Genomic DNA, 22,782 nt, shown 5'->3' on the forward strand with positions numbered 1-22,782 from the left:
AGCAGATGATTTCACGAGCTATGCTTAGGTCATACCGAAGGTGGCATAGTTCTAAATTTTCTAAGCCCAAAATTTCTGGTGGCATAAGGGATTTTGTTGCGAGCGGAGGAGTGGAGGACTCATCTTGCAAAATATTTCTGAACACGTTCAATTGTATTAATGTCCGATATGCAGTGCGGGTTCCAGACAGATGAGCTGTATTCGAGAATTGGTCTAGCAAATGTTTTGTATGCTCTGGTTAGTAGTGTAATATTACCGGAGAAGAAGCTATGCGAGATTAGGTTTACAACCCTTAATGCCTTTTTGGCAATGTTGTTATAGTGGGCTTTGGCACTTAGATCATTTGATATGAGTACTCCAAGGTCCTTGATAGAGGATCCAACGCTTAGTCCACTAGCGACTAACAAATAATGAATTCTTTGGAACCACTATTCAATCATTGCCAAAATAATATTCAATGAAAGAAGTCTTATCATCTTGGAATCAGTAGGCCTTCTGGGTAAATATAATAAATACTGAGATGCCAACATGTCAAAAAAAATGAATTCTTGCCTTTTTCCTTGCCTCAATTTATGCTGATGGATGATTTCATATAAAGGGTGGTAAGTGCTAACTTTGAGTTTCAGATGCTGATTATTTATTATTGATAACAGTTGGCATTAGGAGAAAAACATTTTAATAGTACACAATCCGCATGTGTCTCTCATGGGGAAAATGCTTTACAGCCCTCGGGAATCTTTCTTGGCATCTCACTATAGAGCAGTGAATGAGAGAAGATTTTGCTACATTACCTTATATAGCGCTCCCCCGAAAGGACCACTGGAGTCCGGGTTCTCCTGGCCCTTTTTGGTATGGCCACTGGTCCACACTGGTCCCTTGCTCAGGCACCACTACTGGCCTGGGTCATGTAGAATCATGGTGGTCAGTCTCCTCTCAGCAGGCAGGTCATGTGGTGGGATGATGGTCAGTCTTTTCCCAGCCAGCAGGTCACGTGATGAGATGGTATACATGTGGCTGGTCATTCCTTCCTTTCTCTCTCTCTCCTTTCTCCCTCTCTTGAATTGCCTGATGAGCTCTCCTTCCACCGCCTTTGCTCCTTTATGGATTCCTCTGCTTGCCCCACAGAGGCCTCTCCTATCCTGCCCCCCCTTTCTCCCTCAGGCTTGCCCCACAGAAGCCCTCCTATCCTATCCCCTTTTCTCCCTCAGGCTTGCCCCACAGAAGCCCTCCTATCCTATCCCCTTTTCTCCCTCAGGCTTGCCCCACAGAAGCCTCTCCTATCCTCCCTATTGCCTTCACTGCTCTCTCTTTCCCCAGGTCTCTTTCTCCATTTCCCCCTTAAGCCTCTTTTCCTATCCTCTCAGGCCTCCTTTTTCCCCCAGAAAAAAAAAAAAAAACCCTCCTTCCTCCTCTCACACTCCCTCTGTCTCCTCTCCCTTCCTGCCAAAATCTCTTCCTCCTATTCCCTTCTCGTCCTGCTACACTTAGTAGATAGTCAGATTAATATTTGATATAAATAAATAGGGAGGTGGGGGGTTTCAGTCAGTGCAGTCTTCAGTCTGGGCCTTGAAAGTTGCAGCATTTTGTGCCCCTAAAATAGACACCTAGTTAGTTGATACAACAAGGGTATCCTGTGCCCTCAACACTAGGATTAGAGATAACACTTGCTATCAACAACTACTTTTGTTGATTTTGTATCAACAGCAATTCCCAAACAGTATTTGAAAACAGCACTTTTATTAAAGAAAAATCGACTTAGCAGATTTCCAGACTCCTTATTTGGATTTGTCAGTTGAGTTTGTTTGATCCAGAAAGTAAAAAAAAAAAATCAGATCAAAATAGGTATAGCAAAGTTTGTTTTCTTAACATAAAGAGTGGTACTTCCATTTATTTTTTCTAGAGGGAAAACAAATAAAAAAGATCATATATTGCATATATGAAATAAAATTAACTAAAACAACCAGTCAGAAATTAACACATTATTTATGCTAACGTCACACATGGCTTGCTTTCTTTCTTATCAAATTTACTCAGAACATCCTTTCACATCCCTCCCCATAACTGCATCCCTGACCTTCTCTGGGAGAGAGACCATCCTCTCTGACCATCCCTGATTTTTTGTTTTTCAACGATTTGTACCTGCTAACTACTAGGGCCCAGCATAGTAATGTGTAGTTGAAGTACCCCATTGAGAGGAAAGAAAATGTGATATTTATTAATTGGGGGAAGTTATATGGTTGTCAAGGGTGAGCCCATGTAGACAGCACTGCAGTAATCCAGCCGGGAAATCACTAGGGCAAGGGTGTCAGTCTCAAGGCCCAGGGGCCAGATCCGGCCCACAGAGTGCTTAGATCTGGCCCATGGGGCCACCCTGGAAACAGTGAAGGACCAGCCGGCCCGTGGTACCTCCGCTAGCAAAAACGGAGCTCAAGGAGGCTGCGCAAGGCCCCCTTGGGCTCCATTTTTGGTTGCGATGGCCTCCTATAACTCTTTGCCAGCAAAAACAGAGGCCTGGGAAGGCTGTGTGCTTTCTTTTCACTGGCAGAGGGCTGCAGGAGGCCATCACGGTTGAAAATGGAGCCTCAACAAGTGATGTCGAGCTGGCCATGCCCCCCCTGGCCACACCTTGCCCCCCCAAGTTCAAACACAACCCTGATGCAGCCCTCAATGAAATCGAGTTTGACACCCCTGCACTAGGGTGTAAGTGGACATGTGCAAGGCCTCCTCCCCTTTAGAGCTACAGTTGCTCCTTGCTCCTTGAGCAACAGCCATGAGAACTCCAAATTATTTGTCCATTTTTTCTGAGAAGGAATCAAAGATGACACCTTTGATTCCAAAGCAATTTCATCTTGCTAGGGCAGAGTCAGAGATGTTTCCTCTCCATCTCCAACGGTGGGTTTCATATATCTTCCATCTTCCTCTCCAATGGTGGGTTTCATATATCCTTACCACCGGTTTGCTACACGCGCGCACAGTCACTTTGTGCACACACGCCCCTTCTGCGCATGAGCCCAGCCTTGAAAACGTGGCTGAATAGGACATCTTTACGCTGGGGCAGGTTGTTGTGACCTAGGCTTACTGAGTCATTACAAGACACAAATTAGTCCCAAATAAACCTATTTTATTGTAACAGCTGAAAATAACGTTCATTCCCAGCTGAATCCGAATTAGTTGCAAAACAAGTCCTTCGGAAGAAGTCCTTTGGGATAATAACCAACCTTTATCTTCTTTGACACCCTGCCAAAGGCCTTACATGGCAAAGCCCCACGAAGTTCAGAAACAAACAAGAGATGCCATCTGGAAACAGAGTTAGCAACATTGCTTTCCTGCAAAAAGGCCCAAGTGCCTTTGTTTCTCTTTTAAGACTTATGGGAGGGGCTGATCATCTCCTGGCCTTACTCCCGAGTTGTCCCTTTTGCTTTAGCTGCTCTTGCCTTCTGGCAGCTCTGCGCATGCGTGCACTAGGAACAGGCTCCTCCTGTTCCTCTGCCTCTCTGCTGTCTGACTCTGGGGGCTCCGGAGTCCATGCATCACTCCCAGATGGCCCTAGCCCTATCTCTGCCAGATTCCAGGACTGGCCCATGTTCCTCCCCAGCTTCCTCACTGTCTGACTCCGCTGCCAGCTCTGTAGGCTGCTGGCGGACCACAACACGGGTGGGTGTAGTTGCTGCTGCTGGTTCATCCGAACCGCTGAATACCACCTCTGATCTGGAACCTCAGTCTCCAGGTACTGGGCTAGCACATGAATGGCCCCATCTGCTCAGCCAACGGTAGAGATGTACCGCAGGGTATCATCTGCATACCGATGAAACCATACCCTGTGCTTGCATATTACTTCTCCCAGCATTTTCACATAGATATTCAAGAGGATCAGTAAAAGGGCCGAGGCCTGAGGCCTTCCACGCTGCAGGGGCTTAGGGCTGGATCTCTCCCCCCTCCAACACCAACTGGAGTGGGCCATGGAGAAAGGAGGAGAGCCACTGAAAATCTCTGCTCCTAATTCCATCTCCCAAAGCCCAGAACAAAATAAGAAACTTGAGAATTTTCACTAGTCACCCCTTGTGCCTGGTGAAACACATAAAAAAAGAAGAGGAAAAAGAATATATCTGTGAAGTCAGGTGAGAAAATTCTGAGAGCATTCGGTATTCTCAGGCATTTATCCTCTCCAATCTCTTCCAGGTTATTTTCCCCACCACTATTTGAGCTATTGATTCAATCCAATATTGATTGAAATAAAATTCCAAGCTAACATTTCACCATTCCAGGAAAGAATATATAGTTGAACTGACCCAAAACTCCATGTAAAACTTGTCTGATGTGCTAAGTATAACAAGATTGTCAAAAATAGACAATGGCCGTTCCACCAAGACCAGCCAATTCAAGTGAGAAGATTTCATTCAGCCAAGCTCTGGAGCATTTTTGCTGAAAAAGGAGAGCATCTATTAAATCAATAACAGAAATTTGTTTGGGAAATGGGAATCAATAAATATCGGTAAATATTTATTATTAATGTTCCAATGGGCTACCATAATTACTTTTCTAGCAATGGAGCAATATTTGGATAGGAAATGGTATAACTTTAGATCAGGGTCTAAATGAGTCTACCGGAGGAATTCTGGGCATTGAAGTCCACATGTCTTAAAGTTGCCAAGCTTGAGAAATTATGTTTTAGGTCAACAGCAGAATAAATGCATTCTAAACTGACTATAAAATCACCATTGAAAGATGTTACTTAGATGTGCTTCTTTATCAGGCCATTTCCATTCGGTATAATTTCAACAATACATATTTAGCAGTATTCTTCAGTAGCATTATTTGCACTTCTATATTGATTCTTCACTATGCAGTTCAGGAAGATGAAACACTGGCTGCAACAGCTGATTATCAGCATTAGAGAATTGGCCATGAAAAACTGATCTGACTGTGTTCCAAGTTCTCAGTTTACCCAAACGTACAACCTACCCACACATAAATACATCTTGAATATTTAGTGTCTTCCCAAACTGTTATTCCATCTTTATTTTGTTTTCTACATTTATTTTTTCTATTGAATTAAACAGATCCTTCAAGGTATTTAGAGTGACTTGCTCATGCCAACAATACATCTAAATTCGGTGGCTTTAACATATTTACCTCTTTTTTTTTCAGGGACTCAACAGTGTTTTTGAAGTTTATCTGGTGGGAAACAACTCCAACCATTTCATCATCTCTCCGACTTCAATCCAAGGAAAAGCAGACATTCGGATTAGAGTGGCAGTCCCCCTGGATTTTGAGACAATCCCTCGCTATGTGTTTTCTGTAAGGGTTCTTCAAATGTTGCATGGACAGTATGGGGAGGTGGCACGTGTGATCCGGGATGTTGATATATATATATGGGTGCACACATGTGATGGTTAATTTGTTTGGAGTAGATTTTGCAACAAAATAGCATATGATTCTTCATTATAATAGATAATGCAAAGATAGTTGGATGATTAAGGTGATTAGATATTCATAGCCGCCACTATAGGTAGTCCTTGATTTACAACCATTCATTTAGAGACTGTTCAAAGTTACGACAACACTGAAAAAGTGACTTATTCAATCAGTCTTCATGCTTGTGACCATCGCAGCATCCAGCTGGTCATGTGATCAAAATTTGGGTGCTTGGCAACCTGCATGGATTTACAGCGATTGCAGGATCCCAGGGATCATGTGATCATCATTTGCGACCTTCCCAGCCAGATCCCACCAAGCAAAATTAGAAGCTAGATTTGTTTAATGATGATGTGGTTCACTTAACAACTGTAGTGGTTCACTTAACAACTAGGGCAAAATGGTCATAAAATCATCCACTATTCACTTAAATAACTGCCTTGCTTAATAACAGAAATTCTGATCCTAATTGTGGTCATAAGTCGAGGACTACCTGTACGGTCACCATTAACATCATTAAGAGTTCAGAATCTTTCAGGTTCATGTTCTCAGTCCTTCTTCCCACAAACCTATAAAACACACTAGTTATTTCCCTATATTGCAGGTGAATGCTGTTTTCAAGAATATAATAGAGACTCGGTTATTACAGTCTAATAACACAAGACTTTTGTTTAAATAATACATGCATAGAACTGCCTATCCATAAAGGCTGGTGACATTTCTGTCTTCTTTGCTTTAAACCCATTCTAAATTGTGTGTTTAAAGATTCTCCCACTCTCCAGCCCAACCATCAACTTCTACTTTAGAAGTAGCTAACTTGTTTTATTCTCTTCCAATGTTGGAAAATTACTACGGGCAATTTCCAATTTAGTTGGCATCCGGCATACACCCAGTTAATCTCCCTATCCAGATCAAAGCAAGCACACACATACACCCATTCAGTTCAGCTGGAAAAAAGTATAGCTTGATGTTTACTTAATAAGCATCAGCAAATGTTAAAATAACTGGCAAAAAAGAGATTAAAACAGGAGTGAAATGCTCCTGGTTCGGTCCGGTTCACCCGAACCGGTAGTAAAAAATGTTTTAAAAAAAGTTCCGATGATCAGCTGAGTGACACGAGATCGTCGGAACTTTTTTAAAATATTTTTTTAGCATTTTTTTTACTACCGGTTCTCCGGAACCAGTAGTTAAAAATGCTTTAAAAAGTAAAAAAAAAAAAAAAAAAAAAAAGCTCCAACAATCACAGCTGTGCTGCGCTATCGTCAGAGCCTTTTTTTAACCTTTTAAAAGCATTTTTTACCACCTATAGGTTGTAAAAAAATGCTTTTAAAAGTAAAAAAAAAAAGGGCTCCGAAGATCGCGTGCCACAGCTGATCCCCGCGTGCTGTTCTACTTACCCCATACCTCCTTTTGGTGTGCACTGCACAGCTAGCGAACCGGTAGTAAACCAGTTCAGATTTCACCACTGGATTAAAAGCAGGCAAAAACAGGGAGAGAGACTTGAACAACAGGCAAGAATTCATATTAACTCTGTGTCACCAGCTACAGTATCTATTAAAAAGCACAGCACTTTCAAGAGCCTCTGAAAACAATTCTGCAGATAATTTGCATGCAGAGTCCCAAAGGGAGTCAGTGGCCTTTGGAGCCTGAGTGGCGCAGCAGACTAATGCTATTGTTAAAAGTAGTATTTAGCTTCCAGCTGCCTGCAATTACTGCGAGTTCAATTCTCACCAGGCTCAAGGTTGACTCAGCCTTCCATCCTTTCTAAGGTAAGTAAAATGAGGACCCGGTTTGTGGGGGCAATAAGCTGACTTTGTATAAAATATACAAAAGTATGAAGGCTATTGCTTAACGCATTGTAAGCTGCCCTGAGTCTCCGGAGAAGGGCGGCATATCAATCAATCAATCAATAAATCAATCAATAAATTTCCAGCTTTAACATAGAAGTAAGCAGAATTGAGAGGAAAGTAAGACAGGAGGTGATCCCTTCTCTATTCTGCACCATCAAAGGGACAAATTGGTGGATGGGGATGATGCATCCAACATCCAGGTGTACATATTTGTATGAATTTGTTAAAATGCATTTGGTGTGTTTTCATAAATTTTTATAGTCCCCGTGCCATAGGCCAAGCAGCAGTGGAATTAGGTCACATGCCAGAATAGGCAGATGCTTAATGGAGCACAGCTGCACAAAGTTTGTATGTATATTAGCCTTTTGCTGAATAAATCCCCAAATACTTATCAAACTTTGCTGGAATACCTTCCAGGTTTTATGTCCGTTGCCAGAATGGCTTGTATGAGCCCTTCTTTTAAAAATATAAATCTTAACTATATTGAACTGGAGATAATTTTTCTAGATTCTTGTTTTCATGTAACATGAAATGTATGTAGGAATGTATACATGAAGGTTAGTTGTGTGATTTTAACAAATCACCATTTGTGTTCTGGGGGGTCTACAATACCTATAAACTTTTAAAGATTTTGTTTTGATGAGGGGCCTGTGAGCTACCATGCTTCCCCGAAAATAAAACCTGTCTTATATTTTTTTTGAACCCTGAAATAAGCACTTGGCCTTATTGCCATGCGCTCAAAAGCCTGATTGGGCTTATTATCAGGGGATGTCTTATTTTGGGGGAAACAAGGTAATTACCTTAACAATAAAAAGAATGGAATTGCTTTGACACAATACAGACTATTGACCAACTTTGAGACTTGAATCTTAAAACCAAATCCTGAGTGCAAAAATTTATAAACAACTGGGAGAGGAGAGGTGGCAGTGGTGAAATCCAATTTTTTTTGCTACCGGTTCTGTGGGTGTGGCTTGGTTGACGTGGTGTGGCTTGGTGGGCGTGGCATGGTGGGCATGGCAGGGGAAGCATACTACAAAATCTCCATTCCCACCCCACTCTGGGGCCAGCCAGAGGTGGTATTTGCCGGTTCTCCGAACTACTCAAAATTTCCGCTACCGGTTCTCTGAACGGCTCAAAATTTCTGCTACCGGTTCTCCAGAACCTGTCAGAACCTGCTGGATTTCACCCCCGAGAGGTGGGAATGACCCTTTAACTTTTAAGTGAAAACAAAGAGCTAAGCATGCAGTCATATGAGATGTCACACATTATGACTGCGTCACTTAGTGATGGCAATTCCAGTCCCAATTGCCATTGTTAACCAAGGACTGCTGGTCATCAAAAAAATATTCCTAGACTTGTTGTTTGTTGGACACAAGTGTTCCTGTTTGTTCCCAAGTTTGTTAGATATACATTGCCTTGGCTATAATATCCTTCAAATGCTTATTTTCATAATAATTATTTATTATGATTTATTTATCTGAAACCATTTTTATTCTGTCCTCCATGCAAACATTTCCTAGAGAAGCTAGGAAGCACTCACAAGCTTAAAAAGCAAAATGTTGCAGTGACAGGAGAGGGGGAAAAAGGAGAAGACAGAACTAAAACATTGACCTTGGATAGCTGTTGTAGAATGACAAACTGGATACAGTTCAAGGAGAATTAGAATCGGATGGGGCTAGTCTCATGGAATGGCCCCATCTCAATGTATCCCCCTTTGGTCTGGCTTGATAAATTTGCCACAGTAGTCCCTTATATCAAGTGGTTGGGAACTTTTAGGTATCATGGATTTTTCTGCTTTGATCCTCGTACACCACTCTGTGAGAGACGGGCAGCCAAATAAATCGTATAAATAAAACAGAGACAGCATTTAATATTTGCTTGGAGTCAAAGACCATTAAATGCTAGTGTCCTGTTACACATCTAAGCAATACCAGGCCCCTCTTGCTGGCATGTGGGGCTTGGGAATTTGTGACCTTCTCTGAGAATAGTTGAGTAAGAAATTAGTTTTACTGGTAGCTATGGGTCACTGAACCACGATCCGTGAACAGCCTTTAGGATCTCTTAAAATGATGATGAGAAAAAGCAGCTGCGTAAATACAGAGCGAGTGCAAAGCTAAGCGTGCATTAACTCTGCGCCTTTGGGAACATGAAAAAGAAAATTTGTAGGAGTTCCAGGATTTTCTACATTTCATGTAATTGCCTTATTATTGGACGGCAGTAAAGTAGATGGTCATCGACGGGTTAGGAAGGCACAATGTTAATCGACCAAACGTGGCAGAAATGAAGGATAAAAAAAAATATTGGCATATATCGATTAGCATTAATTGCAACTTCACTCATAGCTGTCTGTCTCACAGGATTTGTCTTTAGCCAAAAGAAGAAAGAGAGAGAGAGAAGAAAATGAAGAGAGATCTGCTATGAGCCTGATGCCTTCCAAAATTTAGGGCCCCAGCTGTAGCAGCTTAAATAGAACTCCCCTTTTTTTTATGGTTTGCCGCTATGAAAGTTTTATATCCTATAAAACTTCAGTTTAAATGCATCTCTCAGGCAGTGGAGCTCTTCCCAGCTGCCTGCTTGAGCTGCATCCCAGCGTTTCAGTGAGCTGTAAATTCGTAGAAAGTCAGAGCTGCTCTATAAACACCATGCCAGCAGCCTCTGTTGCTATTAGTCTTTATGCAGCAGCGGCAACAGCAAAGAAACATGAATAAAATTCAGATTTTTCTGAAAAACTGTAAGGCATAAAGCAGAAATAGAAATGACAGGGGTTAAAGGTTAGAAGTTAAGCTTATCGTAAATATATGTGTGTGATAATCTTTGGGCTGGTGTGGCAATCAAGGAGGTCCGATTAATATTTTTTCATTAATCACAAATGCTGCCAGCATTTGTATTTATACCCCTGATGGGTAGGTTAAAACTCATGAAGGGGGGCTTGTTTAGGATTAAGGGCAGCTTTGAATATATGCATCAAATGCTTGAAGGCTGCTAATTTACATTTGATGAATATATTTTCAAGATCCCTTGGAAGGCTGCTAATCCAATCTATTCTAGCAGAAGTTTATGCTCTCAGAAGTATCATTTACAATTCAACAGGCTCCTGCGGAACATGTCCTCTCTCTGTGTAACTTTCTCTGCTGGTAATATACAGTATTTGCTTGGAACAGGTAAAAAAAAATATTGATAGATAGGTCTATCTGACAACAGCATGTAATCCTTTTGTGAGCCAGCCCAAAATTCAGAATATTGATTGTCAAAACTTATCCCAATTCTAAATTTGGTTTTCTTACTAGCTTATTTCTCTTCAGGTTTCAGATGTGGCCATCTTTCTTATTCTAGGGATTTGCAACATATTTTCAAGCAGAATCAAAGATGGGGCGCCTGGATTGGTTGTATGCATCAGACTCGTGATTTAATGTATCTGGTGACACACCAACAGATTCTATGGACTATAAAAATGTCCTTGGTGATCCTTCTAAAGATCACAAAAGGCAAAGTATGCTAGAAATATTTTCCAGATTAATAATAATAACTTTATTGTCATTGTACGTGTATACACAGTATACCCATACAACGAAATTCACTTAACACCCAAAGACCAGGTCCAACACACATAACAATCCCAAACACACTCCCACCCACCACAATTCCCCACCCCTAAACCTCTCAAACATCCACACAACAGACCAAGTAATGCTGTCCAACAGCTCACTGATGGTGGCCCTTTAGTTCATTGTTGAGTGCAATTATAGCTCTGGGATAAAAACTATTCAGAAACCGTGTGGTCCAAGTTTTAATTGTTCTGTATTTTCTGCCAGAAGGCAACAGTCCAAAAAGATTGTAAGCAGTATGGGAAGAGTCTCTGAGAATGTTATGCAACTTCCTCAAACAGCGAGATTCGAAGATATCGTCCAGGGCTGGTAGCTGGAGCCCGATGATATTCTGGGCAGTTTTAATGATTCTCTGAAGAGCTTTTCTGTCCACTACAAAGCTGCTCCCATACCATGCAAAAATGTCGTATGTCAGGACACTCTCAATGGTGCTGTGATAGTAGGACAGAAGTAGATGCTGAGATAGATTTATCTTTCTGAGCATTCTCAGGAAGTACAGCCTCTTCTGTGAACATGCTTCTTCACAAGCATGTTAACATACATAGTCCATGAGTGGTCCTTCGAAATATAAATGCCCAGAAATTTAAAACTACCAACCTTCTCCACCTCCTCACCATTTATGTACGATGGTAAATGTACATCTCTGTTCTGTCATGTCAAATGTACATGTCAAATGTACATTGACAGACTGACAATCTTTTTTTCCCTCTATGATTCGTGCTGGTGGGATTTGAAGATGTTCTTGTATCTAGCAGGTCCAGATTAGCTTCTCCTTGCAAGATTGAAGTATAACTCCTTTGTTGGTGAGAATGTGGCAAGACTATGTCAGAAGGGCAGAGTGACATAGGGGAAATTGCTGCTATTTCAGTGACTGTCCTCCATCATGCGTATTCGGAGATGTTTAGTTTAAGATTTCATGCCTGGCTTGCTGTAAAAGACATTTATAGGGAAATAAGGGCTTCTCACTGGAAGAGAGATAAAGTTTTATCCTAACTATTTTGCATTTCTTTTTCTTTAGCTATTTGCAAATGAGAGCCTACCTGACCATGTTGGTTTTGCACGGGTGAAGATTAACCTAATCAACGAGAATGACAACAGACCGGTATTCAGCCAGATCCTCTATAATGTCAGCCTGTTTGAAAATGCCACAGTGGGAACTACAATTCTGAGAGTTTTGGTAAGCAGGAAACATGCGTTTCCCCAGTTGCTTAAACCAATACGTTACAATTTATCTGTGGATGAAACTTTTAAATTTTCAAGCAAGCTGAAAATGGATTAGAAAATATGCTGATTTTGTAATGAAAGACTTAAATGAATTTTGATGGTAAGTATACACATTCTAAAGAAAATTACACAGGCGTGCAAATCGTTAAATCTAGATTCACATATCTTTAATAGGTTTACTCAGATCAATAGGTAGACAAGTAAAGAACAATTAACTCGTTCTTATTGTAGGTCAGATTTTAAAGAAAGAGGAGAAGCATAAGGAATTTATGTTTATGCTTCTTTTCCAGTCGATTTAATCAGACATAAGCTGGTAGCCAAATTCTGAAAAAGCAAAAATCAGAGAATGATAATGTAAGACACTTATAGTCATAACCATAAGTTAATCGTTGTTAGCTGACAATTGTGAATGGCAAATTCAAAACTTGGAAAGTGAAAGAAATAGGATTAAGGGCAGACAAAGGACACACACAGAGAGAAACACAACAAGATGACTGCAAGTTACCTTTCCTTACCAAGATTCACTGAGGTGTGGCGATGACTATTGTGAATTTATATTATTGTACAAGCCTTCACTTCTTAGAGATGTTAGGGCAGTGATGGCTAACCGTTTTGCCATCACATGCCAAAAGCTGGGCGAGTGCAGGGTGGTCGCATGCGCGCGTGCCCACACCCATAATTCTATGCACCCTGTCCCCCCCAAATGCATACGTGACTCCCCCATGCTCCACCCGCTTTTGACATGTGATGGCACGGTGGGCCCGGTAGGCCTGTTTTTTGCCCTCCCCAGGCTCCAGAGGATTTCTAGGAGCCTGGGGAGGGCAAAAACAGCCTCCCCCCCTCCCGGTGGACCTCCAGGGGGCCAGAAACAGCCTGTTTGCCAACTTCCAGTGGGCCCAGAAGGCCCAAAAATCAGCTGGCCAGCGCACGCATGCATGCCGGAGCTGAGATAGGGCAACGCTCGCGTACCCACCAATATGACTCCGCATGCCACCTGTGGCACGCGTGCCATAGGTTCGCCATCACAGTGCTAGGGGCTAGTAACCAGATCTGGATTGCAAAAAATCCGGAGAACTACTAGTTGACAACAAAAACATATTTTTTTCTGTAGGTTATTGCTCCCAAATTTAATTTCTTTAGGGTGGGAGAAGTTCCTTTATTTAATTATAGAAAGGAATTATTAGGGAAAGGAGAAAAGAAACAACCATTTTTTAAAAAATTCTCATTTAGTTGTCATCTGCCCAAATCTGGTAGCCTTCAGGACAGGTCGAATGTTTTCTCTGTCTTTCCATACTGTAATCAATTTGAAGGTAGATGCTGAGAATGTAGAATTTGGCCAGCTATGAGCTATACTACAACTAGGAATATGGGAGCAGGAAAATTCTACATTGCAGTGTCTTTGTTTCCTTTGCATTTAGCCACAATTAAATATAGCTGGCACGATTACTCTTCCGTAACTTCAAAAACTACACATTGGTAACCACCTTGCAGGTCTTCAAGGGCTTCCCCCAGAACACTAAACAGCTGCATACATGCCAGGTCAGGCTTTGCACTGATGGTATCTGGCTTAGCAGACCTGGAACACAACAGCACAAAAACAAAGAAAAGATAGTTGAGCAAATGTTCTGCATCAGTAGGATGGAAACAGGCATCATGAAGCTCCCATAAGAGGGATAGCACTTGGGTCAGTTGATATACATATTGCCTCCAAAGAAAAATTAAATATTCTTTCGTTAAGCTTGGTTGTAATAACAACCAGCGGGTTTTAGGAAATCTAATACTAAGCTGATTTTTACAATAAAATATTAGTAATTGCTGGTATTCTTTATACCACTGCAGTTACGTAAGCATGATTTTCTTTCCTTCAAGTATGTTTCTCCTCACAAGCCTTTTACGCTTAAACTTTGACACGTTTGCATATTCTTCATGAACATGAGGAGCCCTGGTAGCACAGCAGACTAAAGCACTGTTATTAACATCAGCTGCCTGCAATTACTGCAAGTTCAAATCTCACCAGGCTCAAGGTTGACTCAGCCTTCCATCCTTTCTAAGGTAGGTGAAATGAGGACCCAGTTTGTGGGGGCAATAAGCTGACTTTGTATAAATATACAAAAGTATGAAGGCTATTGTTTAACACATTGTAAGCAGCCCTGAGTCTCCGGAGAAGGGCGGCATATAAATCAAATAAAAAAAAATAATAAAATCAAAAACTCTCTTCTGTTATAAACCCAGAGGTTGAAAAGAGAGTTGTAAATGAATGACAGAGTCATTGATTATATGCCCCAGAGCTGTACTTGTGTTATCCAGTTCATATGCATTTGGCTTGTTTATATGGATGTGATCAGTTTCATTGAGAAAAACTACCAATCAAATCAAACATACTGTATCTGCAGCATAACTTGAATGGCCCTTTGATGCCTTTCCCAATAAGATGTTCAACTCTTGTCTGCCCACCCCGTTCAGCACTGATATATTCCCCGACGTCCCATCAACCAACATATGCAAACAGGAAGACAGAACTCAGACAAAATGTTTTAAAGGGTTTATATGTAAGTGTGTTTATTCTACAAACAGATGGTATGAAACCATATAGAGCCCCTGAGCTGTTCCCATCTGACAGTTATTAATATTTCAAACAGATGTTTAGCTAGTCGGGCTGTCAAACACTAAACAATGAGATTGTTATAGCATCTTTTCTCCCCTTACACTTCCAGCTATGCCAGCATTTTAAAGCAAATGCAAAATGCCAGGAGTTGAATCCTCGATGATAAATCAGACTATATGCAATTAGCCTTGCCATACAGATTGGCCTCCCAGCTGATCCCCCAACTTTTAAGAAAGTGCTTGCTTGTATTCTTTTGATACTTGAGAGGAAACACTCTGTACATGTCAAAAGTGCTGTTCATTTATGTGATTGTTTCTGAAAGACGTTGCACTGTCTAGGCACAATTGAGTGCTGATGGGGAAGAGTTCAGTAATGTGCAGATTGTACCACAAAATTTTAAACAGTTTTGCTTTGGAAGAGTGTGTCAGTGAGGTTTTTAAATACATACAAGTGAATTTACATTTCTAAGAATATACTAACTGCCTTGTAGCAAGTCCATTGGTCCATCTAACTCACAGCTTGTCAAGTCTAATTGGTAAACTTATATGAACAAGTGCTCTTCCAAACCAAATATGTGTGTGTGTGTGTGTGAGTGTGAGTGTGAGTGTGAGTGTGTGTGTGTATTAATGGTTGACATGGCAACCCAACTAAATCATAAAATATGTTACTTGACTTTGGATCGTATCTCAGCAATTATGATATCCATAACGTATATCTTCATGAAGTTTGTTTATTTGTTTGTTTATTATAGCCCATCTCGCAAGGGGCTATTCTAGGGGTATACAACAATGATTTAAACAATAAAGGGTGTCAAAAAAATAATCATAATTTAAATTTTTTAAAAGTATTCAGCACATGAGATTAGAATAGAGAGGAGACACCCCCTCAAGACCTCACTGGCCTCCTAAGACTCCAAGTCTGATGACAAAGCTGGGTTTTGAGGGCTTTCAGAAAGTAAGAATGAAGCTGAGTTCATTTTGGGAGGGGCGGGGAAGAATATCGCATAAGACGGGTGCCATGGCAGAGAATGATGCCTCCTCGGTCCCACCAAGTGTTCTGCCACGGTCTGCTGGATCTGATGGGGCAGGCAGATATATTATTATCTCTTTTATTCATTAAACATGAAACTCAGTCAACTGAACATTTAAAAATGTATCACAAATATCATTGACTAGCGCTGATGGTTGATACGGGTTGCTGCCAGCATCCTAGGTATCAACCAAATATCCTCTTAAAATGTACAATGTTCCGAGTAGTGCAGTTTTTTTGCAGTTCCACTGGTGTTATTGCAGGAAGCTGCAATTTGTTGATGTATCTTATAAAATTCTTGGACATGGTACCAAGTGCCCCAATGACAATGGGTATCACTGTTACATGCTTCATCCATAGCCATGTAGTTTCGATGGCCAGGTCGCGATATTTCATGAGTTTTTCCAGTTCTTTTTCTTCGACTCTGGCATCTCCTGGTACCATGATGTCAATAAATTGTACGTTTCGGTTTTCAACAACTGTGATATCTGGCGTATTGTGTTCCAAGTGATGATCCGTTGTTGTTGTTGTTATTATTATTATTATTATTATTATTGGTTAATCTTTAGTGAGATTCACAGCCTTTGAGGCTGGTTAATAGCTCAGCAGCTCAAGTCCTAACCAAGGACTTAGGAACTGTTAAGGTATCGTCGGAGGATGTAAGCTGTTCCGAGTAAGGTGGTTTTTTGTAGAGTCAAAATGTTCAAGTCCGGCAAATTTAGAATTTCTAAGTAGCGGGGTAGCCCTTTGGGTATTGCTCCAAGGGCTCCAATTACAATTGGGACAACACACGATTTCTTTTTCCACAGTCGCTCAACTTCAATTTGCAAGTCCCGATACTTTGTGATTTTTTTCTTGCTGCTTATCTTCAATCCGTGCATCACCAGGTATTGCAATGTCAATGAACCATACTTTTTTCTTTTCAACTATTGTTATGTCAGGTGTGTTGTGGACCAAGGGCCTGTCAGTCTGAATCTTCTTCTTCTTCTTCTTCTTCTTCTTCTTCTTATTATTATTATTATTATTATTATTATTATTATTATTATTATTATATACACAACAATGTGAAATCACAGCTGCCAGTTCTTTAGCTGCTGTTGGCCTTCACACATATCAAGGTCTTGTCAGGAATCTAGGATGTCCTAAGGTTTTTGTGTAATATATATGTGGATCCAAGGGATCTGGATTTTTCTGATTGAGAGATGGAAATGTTGTCAATGTGCAGATTTTATAAATGTTCTCCAAAATATTTTGGTATGGCACCCAGTATGCCAGTAACAAATGGGGTCTACCATGGTTCATTTATCCCGTAGTCTTTGATCTTTGATTTTCAGATTGTAATCTTCTCCAATTCTTTGTTTTCTGTTCTACTATCCCCTGGTATTGCTGCATCAGTTATCCATACTTCCTTCTTTTCAAACCACAGTTAAATCTGATGTGTTATGACTTTATTAATAGGTTAACTTCCGTTTTGACTACTTTTTCAACTGAATTTCCCCACCGGTTTTTCATAACTGAGGACATAATAATTTTTACAGAGGTTTGAGTGAATAATTTTGGCATACTGTGTTTTGTTGTTTATAATCAGTTTGCGTGATCTTCTTTCACGAGCTGAGTATGCGATCTAATGTTTCTTCTGCTTCTTTGCACAATCTGCATTATGAACTATTTCATGATTTTTCAATCCTGGCCTTGATTGAACTAGATCAAATAGTTTGCTCTTGCTCAGCCAAAATCAAGCGTTCTAATTTTTTTTTTAATGTTCCATTTGTAAGCCATTGCCAGATTTTCTCTTTATCCACTTTATCTTTGGTGGAAATTGACCGTGTAATTCTTTTCCTTGCCAGCATTCTGTATATTTATGACATTATTTTGATCATTCACTTTATGTTTCTTCTACATTTAGTAAGGTCTAATTTTTAACTTGTATCAGTGCTTGTTCCTGGCTGTCTTTTACATAATCATCCAATGTACACTTTTCTTCTTTGACAAATTGTTTGACCTGAGGTAAACCCCTGCCTCCATTTTTGTGGGAGTGGATATTATTTATTTGTAAGGACTCTGAGCTCTTGAAAAACTCCATACAAGTGGTCCCCATATATCCATAGTCATAGTATCCATGGTTCTGTATATTTGCAACAGATATCAGAGTTAGGTATATGTTAAGGATATTGTTGTTGTGTTACCAACCAGCAGAGTGTAGAGCACAGAGAAACGTTGCTGAGAGCAATGAATAAGAGATGTGTAAACTGGTTTATCAAAAGTTTACTTTATAGTGAAAAAACAATCTCATAGTCTTTAAATCAATCCAAGTCTTTGCCAGTTAAATCAGTCCAGTGATACAAAATCTTCTTACCACACAAAAAGTAGTTGGTTAGAATAACAAACTCACTCTGGTTCACAAACCACGATGGTAGCAGATCCATCCAACGATGATAGCACAATGGATAGCAACTCCACACACTATGGTAGCTTATCATCAACTGAATACTTTACAGTACCTTTCTTAAATACGTTTTCAACTAATTACAGCATGACTCAGCATTACAATGAATCAGCAGTAAAACTTTAAAGTCACACAATACATATTCATATTAAAGTTACAGTACACATATATTGCCTGGACAACTTGTTAGGCTCAAACCATATCCTAACAGTATATATGTAAACTTTTTCATGAATCCATAATTTTATTGGCCTTGTTTGTTACTTTATGCATGAACAAAATGGTGGGTTGGCTTATATCTGCCGTTGCTTCTCCTCCTCCCTCAGGATCTTACTGGTCACTGCTTGGCTGATGATGGAGGGAATCACCTCATTGGTATCACATGCCCCATGCTGGTTTCCCTGTTCTTGCGATGTCTCCTGTGGATGATGGCTCCTCCATGTCTTCGTCAGAGGCCTTGAGGGAGAATGAGAGCATTCCTGGCACGTCCAGTATTGCTGACCCTGAACTGCCGGCGGAGTATGCCTCACCTGGGGAGAGCTCGCAGGCCAATGAGGAAGAGGGGGAGGAGCTACCAGCCTTGATAGATGCTAGAGTATGCAGGGCAGAGAGGCGGAGTTCTGCCAGATTGATGGGGAAAAGGCCTCGCCCCTCTTAATGGACTGCACCAGGAAGGGCTATTTAGCACGGCAGGCAGAGGGAGGCGTTGCTGGAAGCAACATGTGTAAGTCATGGCCAGATGATTGTTTGTGTTTCCAGGGCTCTGCAGCTCGTGGATTTAACTCAGTTGCAGAGAGCGTTTATGTTCGTGTTTGGAGCAGCCGGTTATCAGTCGGGTAGACTAATTAGCCATTGCCTGGAAGGTTAGTCTGGAGCTTGTTGGTGTCTGGCTTCGCTGAAAACAACCGCCTGAACTCCTGGCTTGGACAATTACTGTGACTCCTCCCTACAAGCCCTAAAACCGGACTTGTTGACAAACCTCAGTGGAGGCCCCGGACCTCGGAGGGGATTTTGGCTGCTTATTTTTGGAACCTATGCAGGCAAAACCTTTATTACCAAGAATGTTTTCGGTTTGGCTGTAAGTTTGTTTTGCTTTTGGTGATCTACTTGGCCGCGAGCCAATTACTGTGCTAAGCTTGCAGCTGGGAGTTAACTGAAAACCTGAAAAAGAACTTTTTGGGGAAAAGGCTGAATAAAGCTCTCTACACCAATCCTCACGTGTGGGTGAGTGGGGGCAGCACAGTTCTGCACAGAACACTCAGAGTCTTAGAGCAAACCACCATGAGCTCCCTGCAAAAGAGAAACTCGAAATACAGGTAGTCCTCGGCTTACAACCATTTGTTTAGTGACCATTCAAAATTACAACAGCACTGAAACAAAGTGGCTTATGACCATTATTCATACTTATGACCTTTGCAGCATCCCCATGGTCACACGATCAAAATTCGAATGCTTGGCAACTGGCCTATATTTATGACACGTGACCCCAATGGGATCTCCTTTTGCTACCTTCTGACAAGCAAAGTCAATGAGGAAGCCAGTTGTTCACTTAACAACTGTGAAAGAAAGAGAGAAAGAAAGGTCATAAGATGAGGCAAAACTTACTTCACTATCCTGCTTAGCAACACAAATTTTGGGTGGTTGTAAGTCAAGGACTATTTGTTATTCATTGGCAACCTTCAGTATCAAAAGACTATGGTATCGTGCTCTGGAAAGAGGTCCTAAAACAGCATCTAGTGTGACTAAAAAGGCCAATTCGAGAGTGGCAATCCCTTCCACACTGAGGGCAGATACATTCTGTCCCCTGCCCAGCCCCTAGATTTCGCTGGTTCAGGGACGGCCTCGTTGCCTCAGCCTGCCGAACAAGCGTCTCTTCGAATTGGAGAAGGCCATGCTGCGTCTTTAGCCTCCAAGCTTAACGATCGGAGGTCAAGGTTTCCCAGTTGTTAATGTCCATTCCCAGGGCCTTTAGGTCCCTCTTGCAGATATCCTTATATTGCAGCTGTGGTCTCCCTCTGAGGCGCTTTCCCTGCACTAATTCTCCATACAGGAGATCTTTCGGAATCCGACCATCAGCCATTCTCACGACATGGCCAAGCCAGCGTAGACATCACTGTTTCAATAGTGTATACATGCTAGAAATTCCAGCACGTTCCAAGACTGCGCTATTTGGAACTTTGTCCTGCCAGGTGATGCCAAGAATACGTCGGAGACAGCGCATACGAAAGGTATTCAACTTTCTATCCTGCCGTGCGTAAAGGATCCAAGACTCACTGCAGTTCAAGAGTGTGCTCAAGACACAAGCTCTATAGATCTGGATGTTTGTATGTTTCAACAGCTTCTTATTAAGCCATACTCTCTTTGTAAGTCTGGAAAATGTGGTGGCCACTTTACCAATATGTTTATTCAGCTCAGTATCTAAAGAGAGAGTGTCAGACATAGTTGAGCCGAGGTACTCAAAGTCATGGACACAAAGGCATGGTTGTAAATCAAGGACTATTTGTAGTGATGAAGTATTGGGTTTTATCAATGAGTATGAATGTGTAAAAGAAAGGATAAGAAGACAGGCAAATATTCCAAGTTTCCAATATGCTGCTATCTGAAAGGGAGCCTTGTATTCTCCTTTCCTCTGATCCTATTGTTCTTAGTTTAGCATTTGTATTCATATCAAAACAGGAAACCACTTGAAGAAACTAGAAGCATTTGAAATGTGGATTTACAGACAACTGTTATGTATAAGCTGGGTTAACAAAATCAGAAATGAGGAGGTGACAAGCCGCCTGGGAAAGCGAAGGGAAATCATCAAAGCCATTAAAAAGCGAAAGTTAGAGTATTTTGGACATCTGATGCAACACCCAGAAAAATATGGCATCCTTTACTTAATCCTAGAGAGCCTTGGTAGTACAAGGGTTTGAGGCACCCTGTTATTAAGCTGCTTAAGACCAGCTGCCTGCAATTACTGCAGGGTTCGAATCTCGCCAAGGCTCAAGGTTGACTCAGCCTTCCATCCTTTCTAAGGTAGGTGAAATGAGGACCCAGTTTGTGGGGGCAATAAGCTGACTTTGTATAAAATATACAAAAGGATGAAGGCTATTGCTGAGCACATTGTAAGCCGCCCTGAGTCTTCGGAGAAGGGCGGCATATAAATAAATAAAAAAAAAAAATCCTTCAGGGAAAGATTGAAGGCAAACCAGGTCCAGGCAGAAGAAGAACATCATGGCTTCAAAACCTAAGGGACTGGTTTGGACAAAATTCAGCAGCACTTTTTCATACGGCTGTTGACAAAAATAGGATTGCCAACATGATCGCCAATGTCCGATGACGGATATAGCACAACAAGAAGAAGAAGATTCATATCAAATTGTTTGTGAGGGCATTTGTAGAAATCTTTGTGTGTGCCTTTGGCTGGGGACTGGGAGAATTTTGTATAAATGTAAATAGTTTCAAATAGTTTCAAACTGCCATAAGTTGACATTTCTGTCATAAGAAATGGATTGTTATAGGGGGGAAAAACCCTGAGGGAAACCAGTTTGGATCCAAATAAAATTTACTCCCAGTTTATCAACCAAATAACACTTGGATCCATAAAATAGCAATGCCTGACTTAATATCAAATTATCAGATAATGCTGATAAGTAAGCACCAGGCACAATGTAGAGGAAGAATTGGTCCAGTAATGTATTACTAACCCAAATAGTTGTTGAAGCAGCCTTAAATTTTGTCCATGTGGGTCAGAAATGATGGGAATTCCATAATAACCTTTGGAGGACCATAGCTTGCCAACATGTGTTGTAGAAATTCTCCAAACATGTAGCTGTCTGATTAGAGCAGAATTAAGAAGTTCAGTTTTTCTCTTTGATCCATCTGCCCTCCATCCTCAAGCTACCTGATTGTCTTATAGAAGCAAGGAAAAACCTATAGATCTGGAGTCTCCAACCTTGGCAACTTCTGGAGGTTCTGGGAGTTGAAGTCCACAAGTCTCAAAGTTGCCAAGGTTGGAGACCCCTGCTCTAGAGTAACTTTTTGCAGTGAGGTAACTACCGTAGTGGAATTGTAACACATTTTACTCTCCCTCAGCAGATAAGTATAAATCTTGTGAAAGCAAGGCTCCTCCATTTTGGCATCAGGAGCTGTTGTAGAAAGTAAGAAAGATGATCTTGATGGAGATATGGAGGATCCTTCGCCTGGGCAAGTGATGGCTAACCCTTTTGTTGTTGCGTACCGAAAGTGCGCGCACGTGCCTGCACCCATATTGCAATGTGCGACCCTCCCCACATATGCATGCATGACCCCACGTGCTGCCCCGCCCCACCACGCATGCACATAAGACCCCCCCCGTGCCCTGTTTTGGGCCTAGTAGGCCTCCCTGCAGCCTCCTGGGACCAAAAATGGGCCGTGGGGTGGGAGCACCGCACCCCCCGTGCTCCCCCCTGCAGTGCACCCCCCCCCCCGTGGCCCATTTTTGGTCCCAGGAGGCTCCAGGGAGGCCTGCTAGGCCCAAAACGGGCTGCAGGGGGGCACCACACCCCCTGGGCATGCACACATGACCCCCCCCCGCCCCCTGTGCATGCACATGCATCTCCCACACACAGCCCTGCATATGCACGG

At 41.6% G+C, this 22,782-nt stretch overlaps 1 protein-coding gene across 1 annotated transcript in view; it reads left to right on the forward strand.

The window, feature by feature from the left end:
• Positions 1-22,782, forward strand: part of CDH23 (cadherin related 23) — a 639,510-nt gene that overhangs the window by 330,787 nt on the left and 285,941 nt on the right. Inside the window, exons 12-13 of the mRNA XM_070946306.1 lie at positions 5,149-5,298; positions 11,889-12,047. Of these exons, the coding sequence (XP_070802407.1) occupies positions 5,149-5,298; positions 11,889-12,047 (309 nt within the window). The remainder of the gene's footprint in view (positions 1-5,148; positions 5,299-11,888; positions 12,048-22,782) is intronic.

This window comes from Pituophis catenifer, unplaced genomic scaffold (assembly GCF_029215685.1).
Source record: "Pituophis catenifer annectens isolate HBS135680 unplaced genomic scaffold, rPitCat1.0.hap2 SCAF_6, whole genome shotgun sequence".
Classification (NCBI taxonomy): domain Eukaryota; kingdom Metazoa; phylum Chordata; class Lepidosauria; order Squamata; family Colubridae; genus Pituophis; species Pituophis catenifer.